The sequence below is a fragment of the Canis lupus genome, chromosome 8, assembly GCF_048164855.1.
Source record: "Canis lupus baileyi chromosome 8, mCanLup2.hap1, whole genome shotgun sequence".
Taxonomy (NCBI): domain Eukaryota; kingdom Metazoa; phylum Chordata; class Mammalia; order Carnivora; family Canidae; genus Canis; species Canis lupus.
The window spans coordinates 38145244-38161116 of record NC_132845.1 but is presented as its reverse complement, the minus strand read 5'-3'; the positions used below and the strand labels follow the sequence as shown (position 1 = coordinate 38161116).

Here is a 15873-nt window from a genome sequence, read left to right as displayed (position 1 = left end):
GGGGAAGCATGGAAGGATCGGGGGAGAGATGAGGGAAGGATGGGGGGGAAGGATCAGGAAAGGATGGGGCAGGCGTCAGCACCGTGGTGACCGCCCCCACCCCCCCACCCCAGGGCTGAACGGCGTCCCCGGGAGCATCTGGGACTTTGTCTCCGGCAGCTTCTCTCCCAGCCCGACCCCGATCCTGAACCCCGGCCCTGCCCCTTCGTCAGGCGCGAGCCCCAGCGGTGCGGAGCTGGCCCGGGTCAGGCGGCAGCTGGACGAGGCCAAGAGGAAGATCCGGCAATGGGAGGAGTCCTGGCAGCAGGTGAAGCAGGTGAGCGCGGCGGGGGGGACACCCGTGCGCCCGCGGGGGGAGGCCCCCCTTGCCCGCCTGCTGCAGCCCCCCCGGGTTTCAGGCGTGTGACGCGTGGCAGCGGGAGGCCAAGGAGGCGAAGGAGCGGGCCCTGGCGGCGGACAGCGCGCGGCGGCTGGCACTGCAGAAGAAGGAGGAGGTGGAGGCGCAGTTCCAGCGGCTGCAGGAGGAGCTGGAGGGCCGCGGGCTGTGCACCGCGCTGGCGGGGCTGCGGCGCTGTGCAGACCTGGGCACCGTGCCCCTCCCGAAGCTGCACTCCCTGCAGAGTCAGCTGCGCCTGGATCTGGAGGCCGTGGATGGGGTGAGTGCGGGTGCCACCTGGCCCCCCTCTGCCCACCGGGCACCCTGCCAGCCGCCCCCGCCCCCGCAGGGAGGCCGCCCCGGGGTCCCTGGTGGGTGCTCTGCCTGCTGCCCCCGTTGCCCTTCCTGCCCCCGCTGCAGCCCCCTCTCACGCGGGGCCTGTCGTTAGAACCTGGGGGCGTCTGGAAGGCTCGTAGGCCCCCCACACTCTCCTGCAGGGGCCTAGCCTCTGAGCCGCAGACTGCGGGCGTGGGTTGATGTCGGGCTGCAGCCCGTGGGGCGGGGCAGAAGCCCCTGCTGCCTGGCCGCCCTCCCCTCCCCTCCCCTCCCCTGCCCTCCCCTCCCCCCCCCCCCCCCCCGCGGCAGCCCTGCCCACGCCCGTGGCCACGGGGACCCCTGGGACGCAGAGGCCCCGTGGGCTTTCCTGGGCCCTGCCCCAGCTGCCCTGTGTCTCACCGCAGGTGATCTTCCAGCTGCGTGCCAAGCACTGCGCCGTGTGCCGGGAGCGCGCCCACGGCGGCGTCCTGCAGCCCTGCCAGCACCGTGTGCTCTGCGAGCCCTGCGCTGCGGGCGCGCCCCCCTGCGCCTACTGCGAGGGCCAGCCCCTCCCGTGGTGACCGCTGCCCAGTGCCCCTGCCTGACCCTGCGGGGCCCGCAGGCCTGATGGACTATGACCCCGCCAAGCACTTTGTACGCAGGGGGACTGGGACTTCGTAAGTTGCTCTAAGCTGCTTTCTAGGTCCGTGGTTTTTAATATGCGACATGAAGCTTTATGTGTACTGTGAACCTCTGTTTCCTCTCCGCTTACTGTTCGTTCATGGTATGGTAAAGACTTAGATTTCCTATTCTGAAGTTAGTACTTACGAAATGAGCGTTTATCTAGTAGTGAGAAATGCCTAGGATTTTTTTATAGTTTTCAAATTAAGTGCAAACAAATAGTATTTATAGCAGTGATACTGAAAGACACATTTAGAGGTTTTTAATTTTGTGAAGGGGACTCTCCCAATTGCGTGCACGTGCACATCACTGGAGTTCTAGATTCCAGGACCAGGAAATGGCGTTCGAGCCCCATCACGCTCCGTGACCTGTGGCCACTTTTCTAAGTGCCTGAGCCTCGCCGGGGGTGGGGGGGCCGCCTTCAGCCTGGTTCGCTCCCCCAGTGGGAGGCGGGGCCCAGGGGCTCCATGGCGCCGGGTATCCTCTTATTTCAGAGTCGTGCCTGAGTCTCTGCAGCCTTGGGAGCCCACCCGGAGGGTGGCCCGGCTCCCACTCGGGAAACCTGAGGCCAGAGACTCGCCCACGGCCAGGCCCGCAGCTGGATGCCAGCCTCCGAGGAAGAGGCTCCCAGGCTGCGCCCTAGGACCCCTCAGGCGACCCCCCGCTGCCGACAGAGCCTGGCCACCCGGCCGTGGCACAGACGCTCCTGAGAACGGGTCTGGTTTTGGTGATGACTTGAATCCTCTCTGGTCCACACCGGGTGGTTTTTCCTAGAAATCTGGGGGGAAGCGAAGGGTGTCTGTAGTTTATGCAGACTTTGCTCTCCGTGAGGCTCCCGCCAGCAGCTGCCAGGAGGGCGCCCTGAGTCCGTCGCAGGGGCGGAGACAGGTGCCCCTCTGGCATGGACACGAGCGCGGGCGCATTTCGGCCACCCGTGGCTTTGCCAAAGACTTTTAATAGCATTTTGTAAAGTGCAAAGTGGTTCGGTAAAAATTTTTATCAGTAACCAAATACTATAGTAAGAGGTTTAAAAACCTTTTTTAACGTAAAACAAACTGATAGCTCTGTCATTTTTAAAGGCGGACCCATGACGTTCTGCAGCTAGTCCACGACTACGGGGGATTATTGACTTGTTTTTAGTGAATCTACTTTGTTTTTAATGATAGTGATGATGATTTATTAGCTCTTAGAAATGACGTATATTTTGTGCTACTGTTATCACCGTATAAAATTCTTTATTTTTATTAATATTTATGCACTTGTTTCCCATTTCAGGCCTTTGGTCTTTTTTGGGAAACAGGACAATGTTTATTATCAATACCTAGCCTAGATATTTTCAAATTATAAACTAAGGATAATTAAGCTTGAGGTTTATGTATAAGCTACTCTGGTCGGTTCTTGCCGTGCAGCAGGAGACTGGAGCTGCGGCATCTTGGGGACCCCCCTCCCCTGCACGTGCCCTGAGGCCAGGTGTGCCACCAGGACCCCCTCCAGAATTGCCCAAGTGGAACTCCAGGGGTGCCCAGGGGGCTGCTCGTCTGGGTCCTTCCTGCCCCGTGTCTTGGGGGAGCCTTCCCCACCCTGCAGGCCTTGGGGTCCTGCAGGCGGGCGACAGCAGCGCCAGGCGCAGTGCTCCCTCCGGCTGCCGTCCCGCTGCCTCTCGGCTCTGGTGCCCTAACCCCGCTGTTTATGACTGGGGCCACAGGAGACCTCGGCTCACTGTGGACGCATCATGTGGATTAATTTATCTATGTTTGTTCGGAGTATTTAGATGAGAATGTTACTGGAATGGAACACTCTTAACTTGGAAGGTAGTTATTTTTAACGCATAATCATTTACTTATAGTGAATTGTTTCAAGTTAACAATTGTTTAAATTTTTTTTACACTACAGCATTTATGCAATGCTTTACAGAATTCATGGAATTATTTTTATCAGTACAGGAATTAATTAAAACTTTGAATCTTTATTTGTCTGCCTCTTTGAGCTGAGCCTGGGGGCCCACGGGCCAGAAGGCAGAGGATGCACGCCCCAGGTCCCCCATCTCCAGTCTGGTGCTGCCCTCTGGCCCTCAGGTCACAAGGTGTTCCCACGCAGTCCCACGTCGCCTCAGAGCTGTTCTGCGGTCCCATCTGTGGGTGTCTTGGGGCCCATGTGCTCAGGGCTGGAAGTTTCTGCCAGAACACCGAGCAGCAGTTGGCACAGGGCCTGGCCCCCAGGCGGTAGGTCCCAGGTGGGCTGGGGCCCTGCACCTGCTCATGACTTACCTGCAGGCTTCGTGTAGGGGATGCCGTGCTGTGTCAGCACACTCCTCAGTCTCCTGATCTCCTTTGACAGCTCTTTATGTGCCTGGAACAGAAGAGTTCCAAGGGCAGCCGGGAGGCTGAAGGGAGGCCACCCTGGGGCTTGGACGCCCGTTCCTGCCCGCACCTCACTGCAGTTCTCCAAGGTCTGGAACACTGGGGCCTTAGCCCCTCCTTCCTGCACCGATTCACTTTCTTCCGGGGTCTTTAAGTAGCCTGCATCCTCAAAAAGCGCCCTGAGCAGCTTCTCATGGCCCTGGAGGTGGGGGAAGAGGGCTCGCCCGGCTCCCGGCCGCGGTGAGCCCGGGCCCGGGGCTGCCCGCCCAGCCCCTCACCTGGGCCGTGATCAGCTCGTCGGCCAGGTCCTGCTCCACCTGGTCCCACCTCTGTTGCAGGGCCGGGGGCAGGGCCGGGTACACTGCGACCCAACAGACACAGCCTCAGCTGAGCTGCTCTGTTGCCCCACCCGCCCCCGCCCAGGGACTTCCTACCTAACAGGGAGTGTGGGTGGCAGACAAGAGGCGTCTCGAAGGTCAGCGCATACACACAGGTGCTTGGCTCAGACACGTGGGCCAGGCGGTGGCTGCTCCCGCAGGCCAGCTCCACCTGCAGGCACAGCCTCGGTGGGCACAGCCTCAAGGGACCGGGGGGGGGGGGGGGGTAACCCGCGCCCTCACTGCCCACCCACCTTGCTCTGGCGGCTCCGGGTGCGGCAGGAGTCGCCGTCCCTCATCCACATGGCCTTGAAGGTGTAGTTGGACAGCTCCCACTCGTGCCAGATGCTGCGGGGGACAGCATGTGAAGGGGGGCGGGCGGCTGGCCCAGCACCCCCTGCCCGCCCCACTCACCCCAGGATCCCGCTGTAGGCGTTCCAGCGGAAGGTCTGCTCGTGCTGCGTCACGTTGTGGAAGGGACAGAACTCGTACTTGTACCTGGGGGCACAGGTGCGTCAGGGGGCCCGGCGCCCGCCCCCAACCCCCGCCCCTGGCCCCCTGCACTCACGTGGACTCCACCAGGCTGAAGCACTTGCCAGAAAGCCTGAAGAGGTGTGCAGGCCCTGGAAGAGAGCACAGGGCTGGAGTCGAGCGTGTGCTGCAGGTGCACAGGCCGCCCAGCAACGCCCCTCCTCGGAAACCAAGGTGGCCTTAAACTTGAGAGATGGGGACGCAGGAGCCGAGTGACGTCAGGACACGTCAAAGAAACCAGAAACCATCAGAACAACCTCGTGGGAGTCTGGAGCACCCAAGCCAACCCCAAGCAGCCTTCAAGCGGGTGAGGCCAGTTTCGGGGCGTCTGTACCTGCCACGGCCTCTGGCGCAGCAGGAGGACGGGCCAGCTCTGCGACCTTCCGACAGGCTGGGGCTGCCCCTGCCCTGGGCTCCGTCTTGCCTAACTTGGATCTCAGGCAGGCAAGGTGGGCAAGGCTCAGGAAAGCTGCAGGGGACGGAGAGCCTTGCGGGACTTATGGTGGGGCACCCACGACAGCACCCTGAGGCCCGCGGGCGGCCCCGTGCACACAGCTGACGAGGAGCCCCGCCAGCAGGAGCCCGGATCCCTGCAAGTCCTCACGAGGTGGACGGAGCAACAGCAGAACATGGCCCAGCCCGGGGCAGGGTGACAACCCTCCCAGGAGAAGCCCGGACGCCAGACTTAACGAAGAACTAAAGGAACATGGACAGAGAAATTACAGGAAGAGGGACACCTGGGTAGCTCAGTGGTTGAGCGTCTGCCTTTGGCTCAGAGCATGATCCCCGAATCCTGGAATCGGGTCCCACATCGGGCACCCTGCATGGAACCTGCTTCTCCCTCTGCCTGTATCTCTGCTTCCATGTCTCTCGTGAATAAATAAATAAAATATTTAAAAAAAAAAAAATTACAGGAAGAAACCACAAAAGAAATGCTGGAGCTGAAAACTAACCCCCAAGGTAGGATTCGCAGGAAGGCTCCAGCCCCTCAGCCCACGGGAGACCCAGTGAGCCGCGGCAGGGCGAGCCCAGGACAGAGGCCTCCCGCCTGGATAGAGCCGGGGACTGACCAATCTGAGCAGCTGGCCCCAAGCCTCCCCAGCCCCGGTGGCAGCTCGAAGGACCCCGCCCCGCTGGGCGGATCGGCGTGCACCATGTACCCTCCCCGTGGGCCACCGAGGCCTTCCTCATCCAGACAGAATGAGGACCGTCTCCTCCCCAGTGAGGACGCGGCCAGACTGCAAGGCCACGGAGGGTCTACGTTTGACTTGAAAATGCACAGAACTCGAAAGACGGACGCGTAAAGCATCACCCTAGGCCTCTGCCACCGGGCGCAGCGTCCAAAGAGGTCGCGTGCAACCCGGTGACAGCGGGGGGAGGGCCGGAGCTGCAGTTTTGTATGTGATGAAAACTGACAAAAATTCAAATTAGAATTGAATGACCTCCCGTACCCTCCGCTCCCGTGGTTACCAGAGAAAACAGACCCGGAATATACACAGGGGCGATGAGCATGAAATCCAACCTGTCGCCTGGAAGAAGCATCAACAGCCACGCAAGATGCAAGGGACAGAGAAGCCACAAGGCTGTGCCGCCTTGGTTCCCATGAGCCCGTCCCCTAGGGTACACCAACGGCACCCTGCATCCCGAGGCACGTGCCGGCGACACACGGCCTGCGCGGGGGGCCCCACACAGGGCAGCCCCTAGGCTGGAAGCTGCCAGGAGACCAAGGGCCCGACACGAGGTACTCCCGCACACCTTCCTTCCCGATCACAGTGGAAGGCCGAAATCACAGCAGCAGCAGGTGGGGGAGGTTCACAGACTTACAGGAATTACCTCTTGACCACTAGGTCAAATAGGAAATCGCAAGGGAAATCAGAAACTACTCTGGGACACGGTGACAGCTAAAGGGGGCTCTGGTACAGGCGACAAGGGAGACCTCACGTCTTTACACTCTCACGAACTAGACAAAGATGGAACTAAACTCCAAGCTAGCAGAAGGAAGAAAATAATAAAGACTGGAGCAGAGACAAAAATAAATCAGTAAACCCGACACTGGTTCTTTTAAAAGATCAACAAAATCGATAAGCCTTTAGCTAGATTCACACACACACACACACACACACACACAAATTCCTATAATCAGCTACGAAAGTGGGGACGCTGTGAGTTCTGCAGAATTGAGAGAACAGAGCACCATGGGAAACGTACACCCCGATGACCTATGTGACGTGTACAAGCCCCCAGGAACACGGTGTCCCTCCGCAGGCGCTCCTGGAAGCTGCCCCTTCACTCCGTGAGGCCAGCCTCAGCGCGCGACCAAAGTCTAAAAGGTCCATTATGAACGTTCATGCGGGAAATCTGCAACGGAAACACCAGCAAATGGGCTCCGATGGCACATTAAAAGGATCCCACGCCCTCACCAAGTGGGGGTCACTCCCAAAATACACGGATGTTCGAGATCCCACAACGAATGTAATCCAGAAGAAGGAACGGGAGAGTCCGTGACCACGCGGTGGAGGCACACAGCAGCACCTGCCGGATTTCAACCCCTTTCATGCCAACACTCTACAAACCAGGAGGTCAGCCGGCCCAGGACAGGCCCCGGCCCACTCCGCGAGCTTCTTCCAGCCGGGGTGCACACAGCAGGACAAGCAACAGCAGCCTCCACGCTGGAAAGGAAGAAATACCACTACAGCCGCGGTCGTGTGTGCAGAAAACCTGATCCACAGAAGTGTGCCAGCAAAGCTGCAGGACACGAGGTTGGCAAACACCAGTGTGTTCTCTACACTAGCAGCAATCCAGAAAGGAAATCAAAGAAAACAATTCCATTTACGATAGAAAAAAAACACTTGGAAATAAGCCAAAGATGCAAAATACGTGTATAAACTACAAAACGTAGCTGACAAATTAAAGATGTAAATGAAGTAAATGGAGAGATGCCCCGTGTTCATGGATAGGAAAACTTAAGATGTGAACACTACCCTAAAAGACTTAATTCAATCTATATCAAAATGCCAATAACTTCAATTTATTTTTTTTGCAGAAATAGGAAAAAACCATCCTAAAATTAAAATGGAAACTCAGGGATGCCTGGGTGGCTCAGTGGCTGGGCATCTGCCTTCAGCTCAGGTCGTGACCCCAGGGTCCCAGATGAGAGCTCATTCCACACCCACCACCAGGAGGACTGTTCACACACACACACACACACACACGCGCGCGCGCGCGCGCAGGAAGGTAAACTGGTCAGGTGTGGGGAACCCGGGGCCTCTGCATGGCTGCTGGGACCATGTCAGAGTAAAAAGCTTCTGCGCAGTGAAGAGACCAACAAAATGAAAAGGCAGCCTACGGAATGGGAGGGAAGATCTGTAAGTCCTCTATCTGGTAAGGGACTAATAATACCCTTAACATACAGAGAACTCCTTCAACTCAAGACCGAAAACCCCAGTCCAAGGCAGGCAGTGGGTCTGCACATGCAGTCCTGCAGAAGAGACCACCCGGCGGCCAGCAGGTACACGCAGAGGTGCTCGGTATCACTCGCCACCATGGAAACGCCCCATAAAACCATGACAAGTTATCCTCACACCTGCCAGAACGGTGACCTCAACCACGCAGGAATAGCAGGTGCTGGCGAGGACATGGGGAAACGGGAACCTCGTGGACTGCTGGCAGGAATGCACACTGGAGCAGCCACTTGGAAAATTGTGTGGAGGGTCCTCAAAATATAAAAATACCATATGATCTGTGGATATTTATTGTGATGTTTATCTGAAGAAAATGAAACCATCTGAAAAAGAAATGTGCACCTCCGTGCTCAGAGCAGGATTATCCACAGCAGCCAAGACATGGAGAGGACCTACGTGTCCGCTGATGGGCGAAGAAGAGGTGGTAAACACGGATGCAGCAACTACCATGCAGCCATATTCAGCCATAAAAAAGGAAATCCTGCCCTCTGTGACAGCACGAATGGACCCAGAAGCCACTACACCACCATCAGCACAACAAATACTGGATGAGGTCACATGTGGAATCTAAAAAAATAAAATACCAAGCTCCAAGATACAGAGAACAGACTAGTGGTTGCCAGGGGCGAGGGCTGGGCCAAATGGTGGGGGTCAAAGATCGCAATTTCCACTTATAAATAAGGCATGGGAATGTCACGTACAGCATGGTAACTATAACTAATGATACTGTGTTGTATATTTGAAAATTGCTGAGTACATTTTTTAAGTCTTATTTACATATTTTTATTTTTATTTTTATTTTTTTTTAATTTTTATTTATTTATGATAGTCACAGAGAGAGAAAGAGAGGCAGAGACACAGGCAGAGAGAGAAGCAGGCTCCATGCACCGGGAGCCTGATGTGGGAATCGATCCCGGGTCTCCAGGATCGCGCCCTGGGCCAAAGGCAGGCGCCAAACCGCTGCGCCACCCAGGGATCCCTTATTTACATATTTTTAGAGAACAAGAGTGTGTGCATGTAGGGCAGGGACAGAGAGAGAATCTCAAGCAGCCTTGTGCTCAGTGCGGAGCCCGACTCAAGGCTTAATCCCACCACCCCAAGATCATGACCTGAGCTAAAATCAAGAGCCACGTGCTCAACCGAGTTACCTAGGTATCCCAAGAGAGTGGATTTTTTTTTAAGGATTCTTATTTATTTATTCATGAGAGACACAGAGAGAGGCAGAAGCAGGCTCCATGCAGGGAGCCTGATGCGGGACTCGATCCCAGGACCCCAGGATCATGCCCTGAGCCAAAGCCTCTCCCTCTGCCTAGGTCTCTGCCTCTCTGTCTCATGAGTAAATAAAATTTATTTATAGGGATCCCTGGGTGGCGCAGTGGTTTAGCGCCTGCCTTTGGCCCAGGGCGCGATCCTGGAGACCCGGGATCGAATCCCACGTCAGGCTCCCGGTGCATGGAGCCTGCTTCTCCCTCTGCCTGTGTCTCTGCCTCTCTCTCTCTCTCTCTCTCTCTCTCTGTGACTATCATAAATAAATAAAAATTAAAAAATAATTTATTTATAAATATTTATTTATTTATTTTATTTATTTATTTATTAATTATGATAGACATAGAGAGAAAGGCAGAGACAAAGGAGGAGGAAGAAGCAGGCTCCATGCCGGGACCCTGACGTGGGACTCGATCCCGGGACTCCAGGATCTTGCCCTGGGCCAAAGGCAGGCGCCAAACCGCTGAGCCACACAGGGATCCCCCAATTTTTTTTTTTAAATTACACTTACTGTGGCGATTACTTTCCAGTATGTACAAATATTGCAGCAGATAATTGTACACCTGGAATGATTTTAACGTTCTATATCGTATCTCAGTTTGTTTTTTTTTTTAAGATTTTATTTATTTATTCATGAGAGACAGAGAGAGGCAGCGACACAGGCAGAGGGAGAAGCATGCTCCACACAGGGAGCCCAATGTGGGACTCGACCCCGGGACTCCAGGATCACGCCCTGGGCCAAAGGCAGACGCTTTAACACCTGAGCCACCCAGGCATCCCCATATCTCAGTTTTATAAAGGACCAACCAGCGGGCCCCTCAGGGAGCACAACGTAATGGGATGAGACAAAAGAGCAGACTGAGCCCACCTGTCTCTACAGGTTTACATGTGAACCGTATGAACTTGTTTATAGGTTCAAAGTTAAAAGGATGACTCGAAGTCCCTACAGCTAAACTCAAAGCAAGCAATCTAAGCTGTATACACTCAGGAACATGAGCTCACAGGAAGAACCGCTCCGACTGACTTAAGAGCACGGACTTGCACAAGTTCACAGGAAGGGTACGGGAGAGTTCTGACATCATCATCTGTGTAGAATAAAGCAAAGAAGTAACGTGCCACCAGGCTGCCCCTCCTGCTGGGAGGTCCACCGCCAAGGTGGCTGGGCCCAGATGAGCACCCCCCCAGTGTCCGGAGCAGAGAGACGGGGAGGTGACCCAGCAGCTGGAAGGTGGGGGCAACACAGGAAGGCAGTGGGCCTCAGGGTAAGCCCCCAGCTGTTTCCTGGAGGCCACTCGCAGGACACACAGCAGCCTCCGAGCTCGGATCCGATGGAGAGGGACTACTGAAAACCATTTACAGTGAGCGCTTTGCGATCAGCCTCCAACTCTTTGAACTCCAAGAAAAAGCCACGTACTTGAGAGAATTAAGCCAGAAGAACCATGGAGGGGAGCCTGTCTGCACAGACTGGACCCCCGCTGGTGCCACCTGCCGACCCCACAGGACCCCGTCGTGCTGCTGTATACACTTGCTAGGCTCAATGGTTTTGGTTTTTTTTTGCTGCTGCCATTACTGAGCACAAATGGACAAGTGAAGTCATGGAAACGTAGAGACTTTTGCTTTGTTGGCAATTAGACAACTATGGAAAAGAAAACCATCATCTCCAAACTCCCAAACTCCAGGCACTGGTGTCTGAGAGCCAGGAGAGCGCACACGTGGCTTTTGAAAAAGAAAACATCACTGGTTTTAGAAATCAACTTTGTAATATTCCTCAATATTCTGCAGAGGACACTTCAGTCTTTATTAAGTGGTCCTATCGTTTCAAAAATGGAATCTGAGGGGCTCCCGGCCCACTCAGTCAGAGGAACTTGCTTGCAACTCTGGATCTCAGGGTCCTGAGTTTGGGCCCCATATTGGGTGTGGAGATTAGTAAAAAATTTAAAAATCATGTTTACTTTTGGAAACGAGTTAGATGAACCGTTTAGTTGCATCTGTGAGGAGGCAGCTGGCTTACTGTTGTGTGCGTCTTGCTTTGAAGATCTTAATGTCTCCGATATTTTCTGTTGTCTCCTGCTGGAAAGCGCCAGAAAGCCCCCCCCCCGCCCCGCCCCGGGGCGCTCGCTTTCCCTGCTTCGCTAGGACTTCACGGCCCTCGGCGCCGAACTATCTGGGCAAACGACTGAATGTCGCCAGTCTTCTGTGCTAAAGACAGGAGACCGAGATCGAAGCTCATGTTCTAGAAGACACGGAAAATCTGAATGTGAGCTCTGGGTTCTGCTTCCCACGGAGCCCGGAGCCCGTGGGACGTGCGGCAGCTGTGCGTGGGCCCTGAGCTCTGACCCCTGCCGGGCTCGGGCTGCGAAGGTAGAGGCGCGCTCCCCCGCTCACCTGTACACCGCATCAGGCGGTGTTGAATCCACGATTAACTTACATTCCCTTTAGAATTATGATTTATTTGCTGAAAGAGATGGACTTTTGTCAGACTGAATGAGGGAAACTTTTCTCGTAGACCTTTTTTCAATATTTGTTGTGTACTTCACTTGGAACCATTTTTGTTTATGCGCGTTGTACGTTCTCAAAATAGTCGTCTTTAAAAATTAAGAGATTGGAAGCTGCCGTGTAACCGTCATGATCTTTGTGCTGGTTTTCACTTTGTATTTTAGATGCCAGGCTTTACAAAACAGCCAATCATCGTTAGAGCCACTGGCTCTCTCCTAGGTCTCTGACCTTCTGAGTTTTGATTTTAATCATTAAAGAAAATCCTCGCACAATTTTCATTAAAGTCAAGATTCTCACGTTAAAGGTTCTGTTTTGGAAGAGTAATAGTTTTTAAAAAGCAAAGCTTGACTAACAGAATTAGCTTTTCCTGAGACCACTTTCTCTGTGCCTGTCACTGCACTGATCGGATGAGAGTTAAAGTCACCCAGGGATACCGACTGAGCCCTCCCCTTCCCTTTCTTAAACCAACCTTTGCACACCTCGCTCTGGGAAAGCTGCTTGAGTCACAGTAAAGGACACACACATTTGGGTGGGGAGAACTGGTAAAACTCCAGAGTTCTGCCGTAATAAGCTTTAAAGTGTTTTGAAGGAAACTATTTGAGCTGCGTAATGTGGACAGGTCAAGCGTCCAGGGGCCTACTCTTGTATCCGTACATGTCGCAGATCAGAACCCTTCTGTCTGCAGCATAAACTGTTAAAGCAACTTCTCAGGAAAGGCCAGCTAGCTCTTTTGAGAATACGTGACTTAAAGCCTTAGCCTGACCTGGAACCACACGGACGGGGCGGACGCTCCCTCCACTGAGGGCGGCGCGGCCGTAAAGCTGCTGGTGTCATTTCCTTTGGCCTGCTACAGATTTTTGGCTTTTGTACTCTTAACATTTTTAGAGACTATACGTTTGTCCAATCACGTTACAGCTGGTTTAGGAATAAGTATTTTCTAAAAAGGGATAGTCCTGAAAAATCAGTTTATGCAGTTTCTGGAGTCACAGCGAAGACACGCAGCTGGGCCGCTCCTGCTGCAGGCCCCGGGCACCTCGGCTCCCGTCCCCGCCCCCCCCCCACACACACACCCCAGATTCCTGGACCTTCTCTCTGCGTCTTTGGAAACAACTACATTAAAAACCTTATTAATCAGTAGGTCAGGGATCCCTGGGTGGCGCAGCGGTTTGGCGCCTGCCTTTGGCCCAGGGCGCGATCCTGGAGACCCGGGATCGAATCCCACGTCAGGCTCCCGGTGCATGGAGCCTGCTTCTCCCTCTGCCTGTGTCTCTGCCTCTCTCTCTCTCTCTCTGACTATCATAAATAAAAATTTTAAAAAATTTTGACACAATTAGAAATCTAAAGCACCAAGGGGGTTTTTACTGAAGAATTAGTGCTTTTTAAAAAAGTGTGATGAAGATGACGTTCCTATGCCCTTAGGACATCCCACCAAGATATTTACAAGTGAGCTAAGTTGTGAGAAATTTGTTTCACAGTAACACAGCTGTGGGGTGAGGGCCCAGGCTGAGTGCAGGGACTTGGGGTCTCACATGTCCTTCCCTCCACTTCCCCACGTGCTTCAAATTGGCCCTATCACAAAATTTTTTTTAATTGTATTTATTTATTCATGAGAGACACAGGCAGACAGAAGCTCCATGCAGGGAGCCCCATGTGGGACTAGGTCTCGGGACCGCGGGATCATGCCCTGAACCAAAGGCAGACTGAGCCATGCAGGCATTCCATAAAATTGTTTAAAGTCAAGTAAAAATTGGGGCGCTTGGGTGGCTCTATCAGTTGAGTGTCCTACTCTTGGTTTTAGTTCAGGTCATGATTCCAGGGTTGTGGAATTGAGCCCCATGTGGGGCGCCATGCTCAGTGGGGTGGTTGCTTGGGACTCGCCCTCCCTCTGCCCTTCCCCACTCGTGAGCGTTTTTCTCTATATAAAATAAATAAATGGTCCATGTACCATCGCCCAGCCTCTCCTAGTCAGTCCTCACCTAACTCTGGTACATCACCCAGACCAGGAAATCGACACAGGCATGACACAATCAACCAGAGACCACACTCATTTACAGTTTTTAATATGTACTCACCAGTAAGAACAGTGAGACACCTGACAACGTGTATGAATCCAACACGAGGCCAGAAAGAAACCAGATGCGGGATGGTGTGCTCTGGGGCTCCATTTAGCTGGAGGCCAAGCACAGAGGAGGCTCCTCTACAGTGACAGACACCAGGCTGAGGAGGAGGAGGAGGATTTGGAAAGGAACACACAGTCATTTTCTGGGTGGTGGAACTGTTCTCCGTGTTTTGGGCAACAAGGACATGGATTGGCCAACTGCTACACTTCTTCAAATTGAACACCTCCACTATGGCTCAATAAAAATAGAACTTAAATCTCAGCTGATAATTATCTTCAAAAACAAAAGAGAAAGGAGAAGAAAGTAAAGGTCTTCTCTATCAGAGACCATAGTAGATACAGATGGCATGAGAGAGGTAGAAGGTGGGCACGCACTCTCCTCCTCCCTTGGAATAAACGTGAGGCTACTGGGCCACGATCGGAGGCACAAGCCCATCTCGACAGTGGACAGACACTGGCAGCCCTGCCCTCCAACACGACGCCCCACGGTGCGCTCCTCCCTGTGAAGGATCCCTGCCCACCCTGAACCTGACCACCTGACTGTAATCAGCTTCCAAGCCTACCATCCCACTCACAAAGCACACACCAAAGAAAGCAGAACAAGGCAAATGACATAACCCAGACCAATCCAGGAAATCATTGTCAGACACCTGGCCTGGACTCCCTAAAGTCAAGGTCATGAAAGCCCCTATTTTTTTTTTAAAGAGCAAACAGGGATCCCTGGATGGCTCAGCAGTTTGGCGTCTGCCTTTGGCCCAGGGCGTGATCCTGGAGACCCGGGATCCAGTCCCATGTCGGGCTCCCTGCCTGGAGCCTGCTTCTCCCTCTGCCTGTGTCTCTGCCTCTCTCTCTCTCTTGTGAATAAGTAAATAAAATCTTATTAAAAAAAAAAAAAAGAGAGAGAGCGAACAGTACAGAGGTACCTGTTCCCGGTCTAGGATACAGACACCTGATTAACCAAATGCACGTGAGACCCTTGAGCAATCCCGGGCAGTGTGGGGTGGGACAGCTGTGGAGGGCACGGAGAGGCCTGGGGGGCCTGGACTGCTTCCATCACACACTTACCGCTAACCGCAACTATCAGGGGATAAAGTGTCACAACGTCTGTAACCTAGTTTTAAACGTTGCAACAAAGTGGACGTTCACAGCGCTCAACGTAGAAAACATCCCTGGCTTTTTACTGCCGATCTTTCTCATTTAGCGACCCAGCAAGTCCACCCCTGGGGTCCTCCCTCTGGAAGCAAGAGGCAGTCCGGGGGAGGGCTGTCCCCGCAGCAGGGCTTGTCCCGGCCAACAAGCGGACAGGGTCGGCCGACCAAGGCGGGCGGCGCCATCCTCCAAGGCCTGAGCACCGAGGGCGCAGGGTGAGGGCCGCGGTCCCCCGCGAACAGCGCCTCGACACCGCGGGCATCGGCCGCAGCCGAGCGGGGCCAGCTCAGCACCGCGCAGAGGCAAACGCAGGTCTCGCAAAGGAGGCCGGAGGCTCACACCGCCGCGCGAGCCAGAAACGCCCCGGAGCACCCCCGGCCCAGCCCGGCCCGCACGTCCGCGGCCAGGGCCCCGCGCTCACCGGACACGGGCGAAGGCTCCCTCCTGGGCTGCAGGCGGCTGGTCTGGGGCAGGAACGGGTTGTTGAGCCTGCGAGGAGCGGCAGGGTCAGGGGGGCCGGGCTCTGGGCGCCGCGCCCCGCCGCGCCCCGCGGGCCCGCTCACCCGAACGAGTTGGGCTCCTCCACCACCTTCATCTTGGCGGCAGCGGCGGCGCGGAGGGCGCACGGCAGGGGCCCCGGGGCGCAGGGACACGAGCCGAGCGCCGCGAGCCCCAGCAGCACCAGGACGCCCGCCCGCCTCGCCGCCATCGCTGCGCCGCGCGCGGGGTCACGTGGGCGCCG

General features: G+C 55.0%; 2 protein-coding genes across 9 annotated transcripts in view; one reads left to right on the top strand and one right to left on the bottom strand.

Moving 5' to 3' along the window:
• The window catches only part of UNKL (unk like zinc finger), a 29666-nt gene extending 26325 nt beyond the window's left edge, over window positions 1-3341 (top strand). For 7 of the 8 annotated variants that reach the window (XM_072835206.1, XM_072835205.1, XM_072835208.1 and 4 more), the window contains 3 exons: window positions 114-316; window positions 399-656; window positions 1117-3341. In XM_072835206.1, the coding sequence (XP_072691307.1) occupies window positions 114-316; window positions 399-656; window positions 1117-1272 (617 nt within the window). In that variant the 3' untranslated portion in view covers window positions 1273-3341. The remainder of the gene's footprint in view (window positions 1-113; window positions 317-398; window positions 657-1116) is intronic. The other variant, XM_072835207.1, reaches the window with a different exon arrangement.
• GNPTG (N-acetylglucosamine-1-phosphate transferase subunit gamma) lies at window positions 3188-15855 on the bottom strand. The gene is made up of 10 exons (XM_072835213.1): window positions 15695-15855; window positions 15553-15620; window positions 4678-4732; window positions 4524-4607; window positions 4364-4457; window positions 4167-4281; window positions 4011-4093; window positions 3803-3931; window positions 3640-3721; window positions 3188-3546 (listed from the first exon to the last, which is right to left on the bottom strand). The coding sequence occupies exons 1-10, from the start codon at window positions 15838-15840 to the stop codon at window positions 3482-3484; spliced, it is 921 nt and encodes a 306-aa protein (XP_072691314.1). The 5' UTR covers window positions 15841-15855; the 3' UTR covers window positions 3188-3481.
• Window positions 15856-15873: the final 18 nt, after the last annotated feature.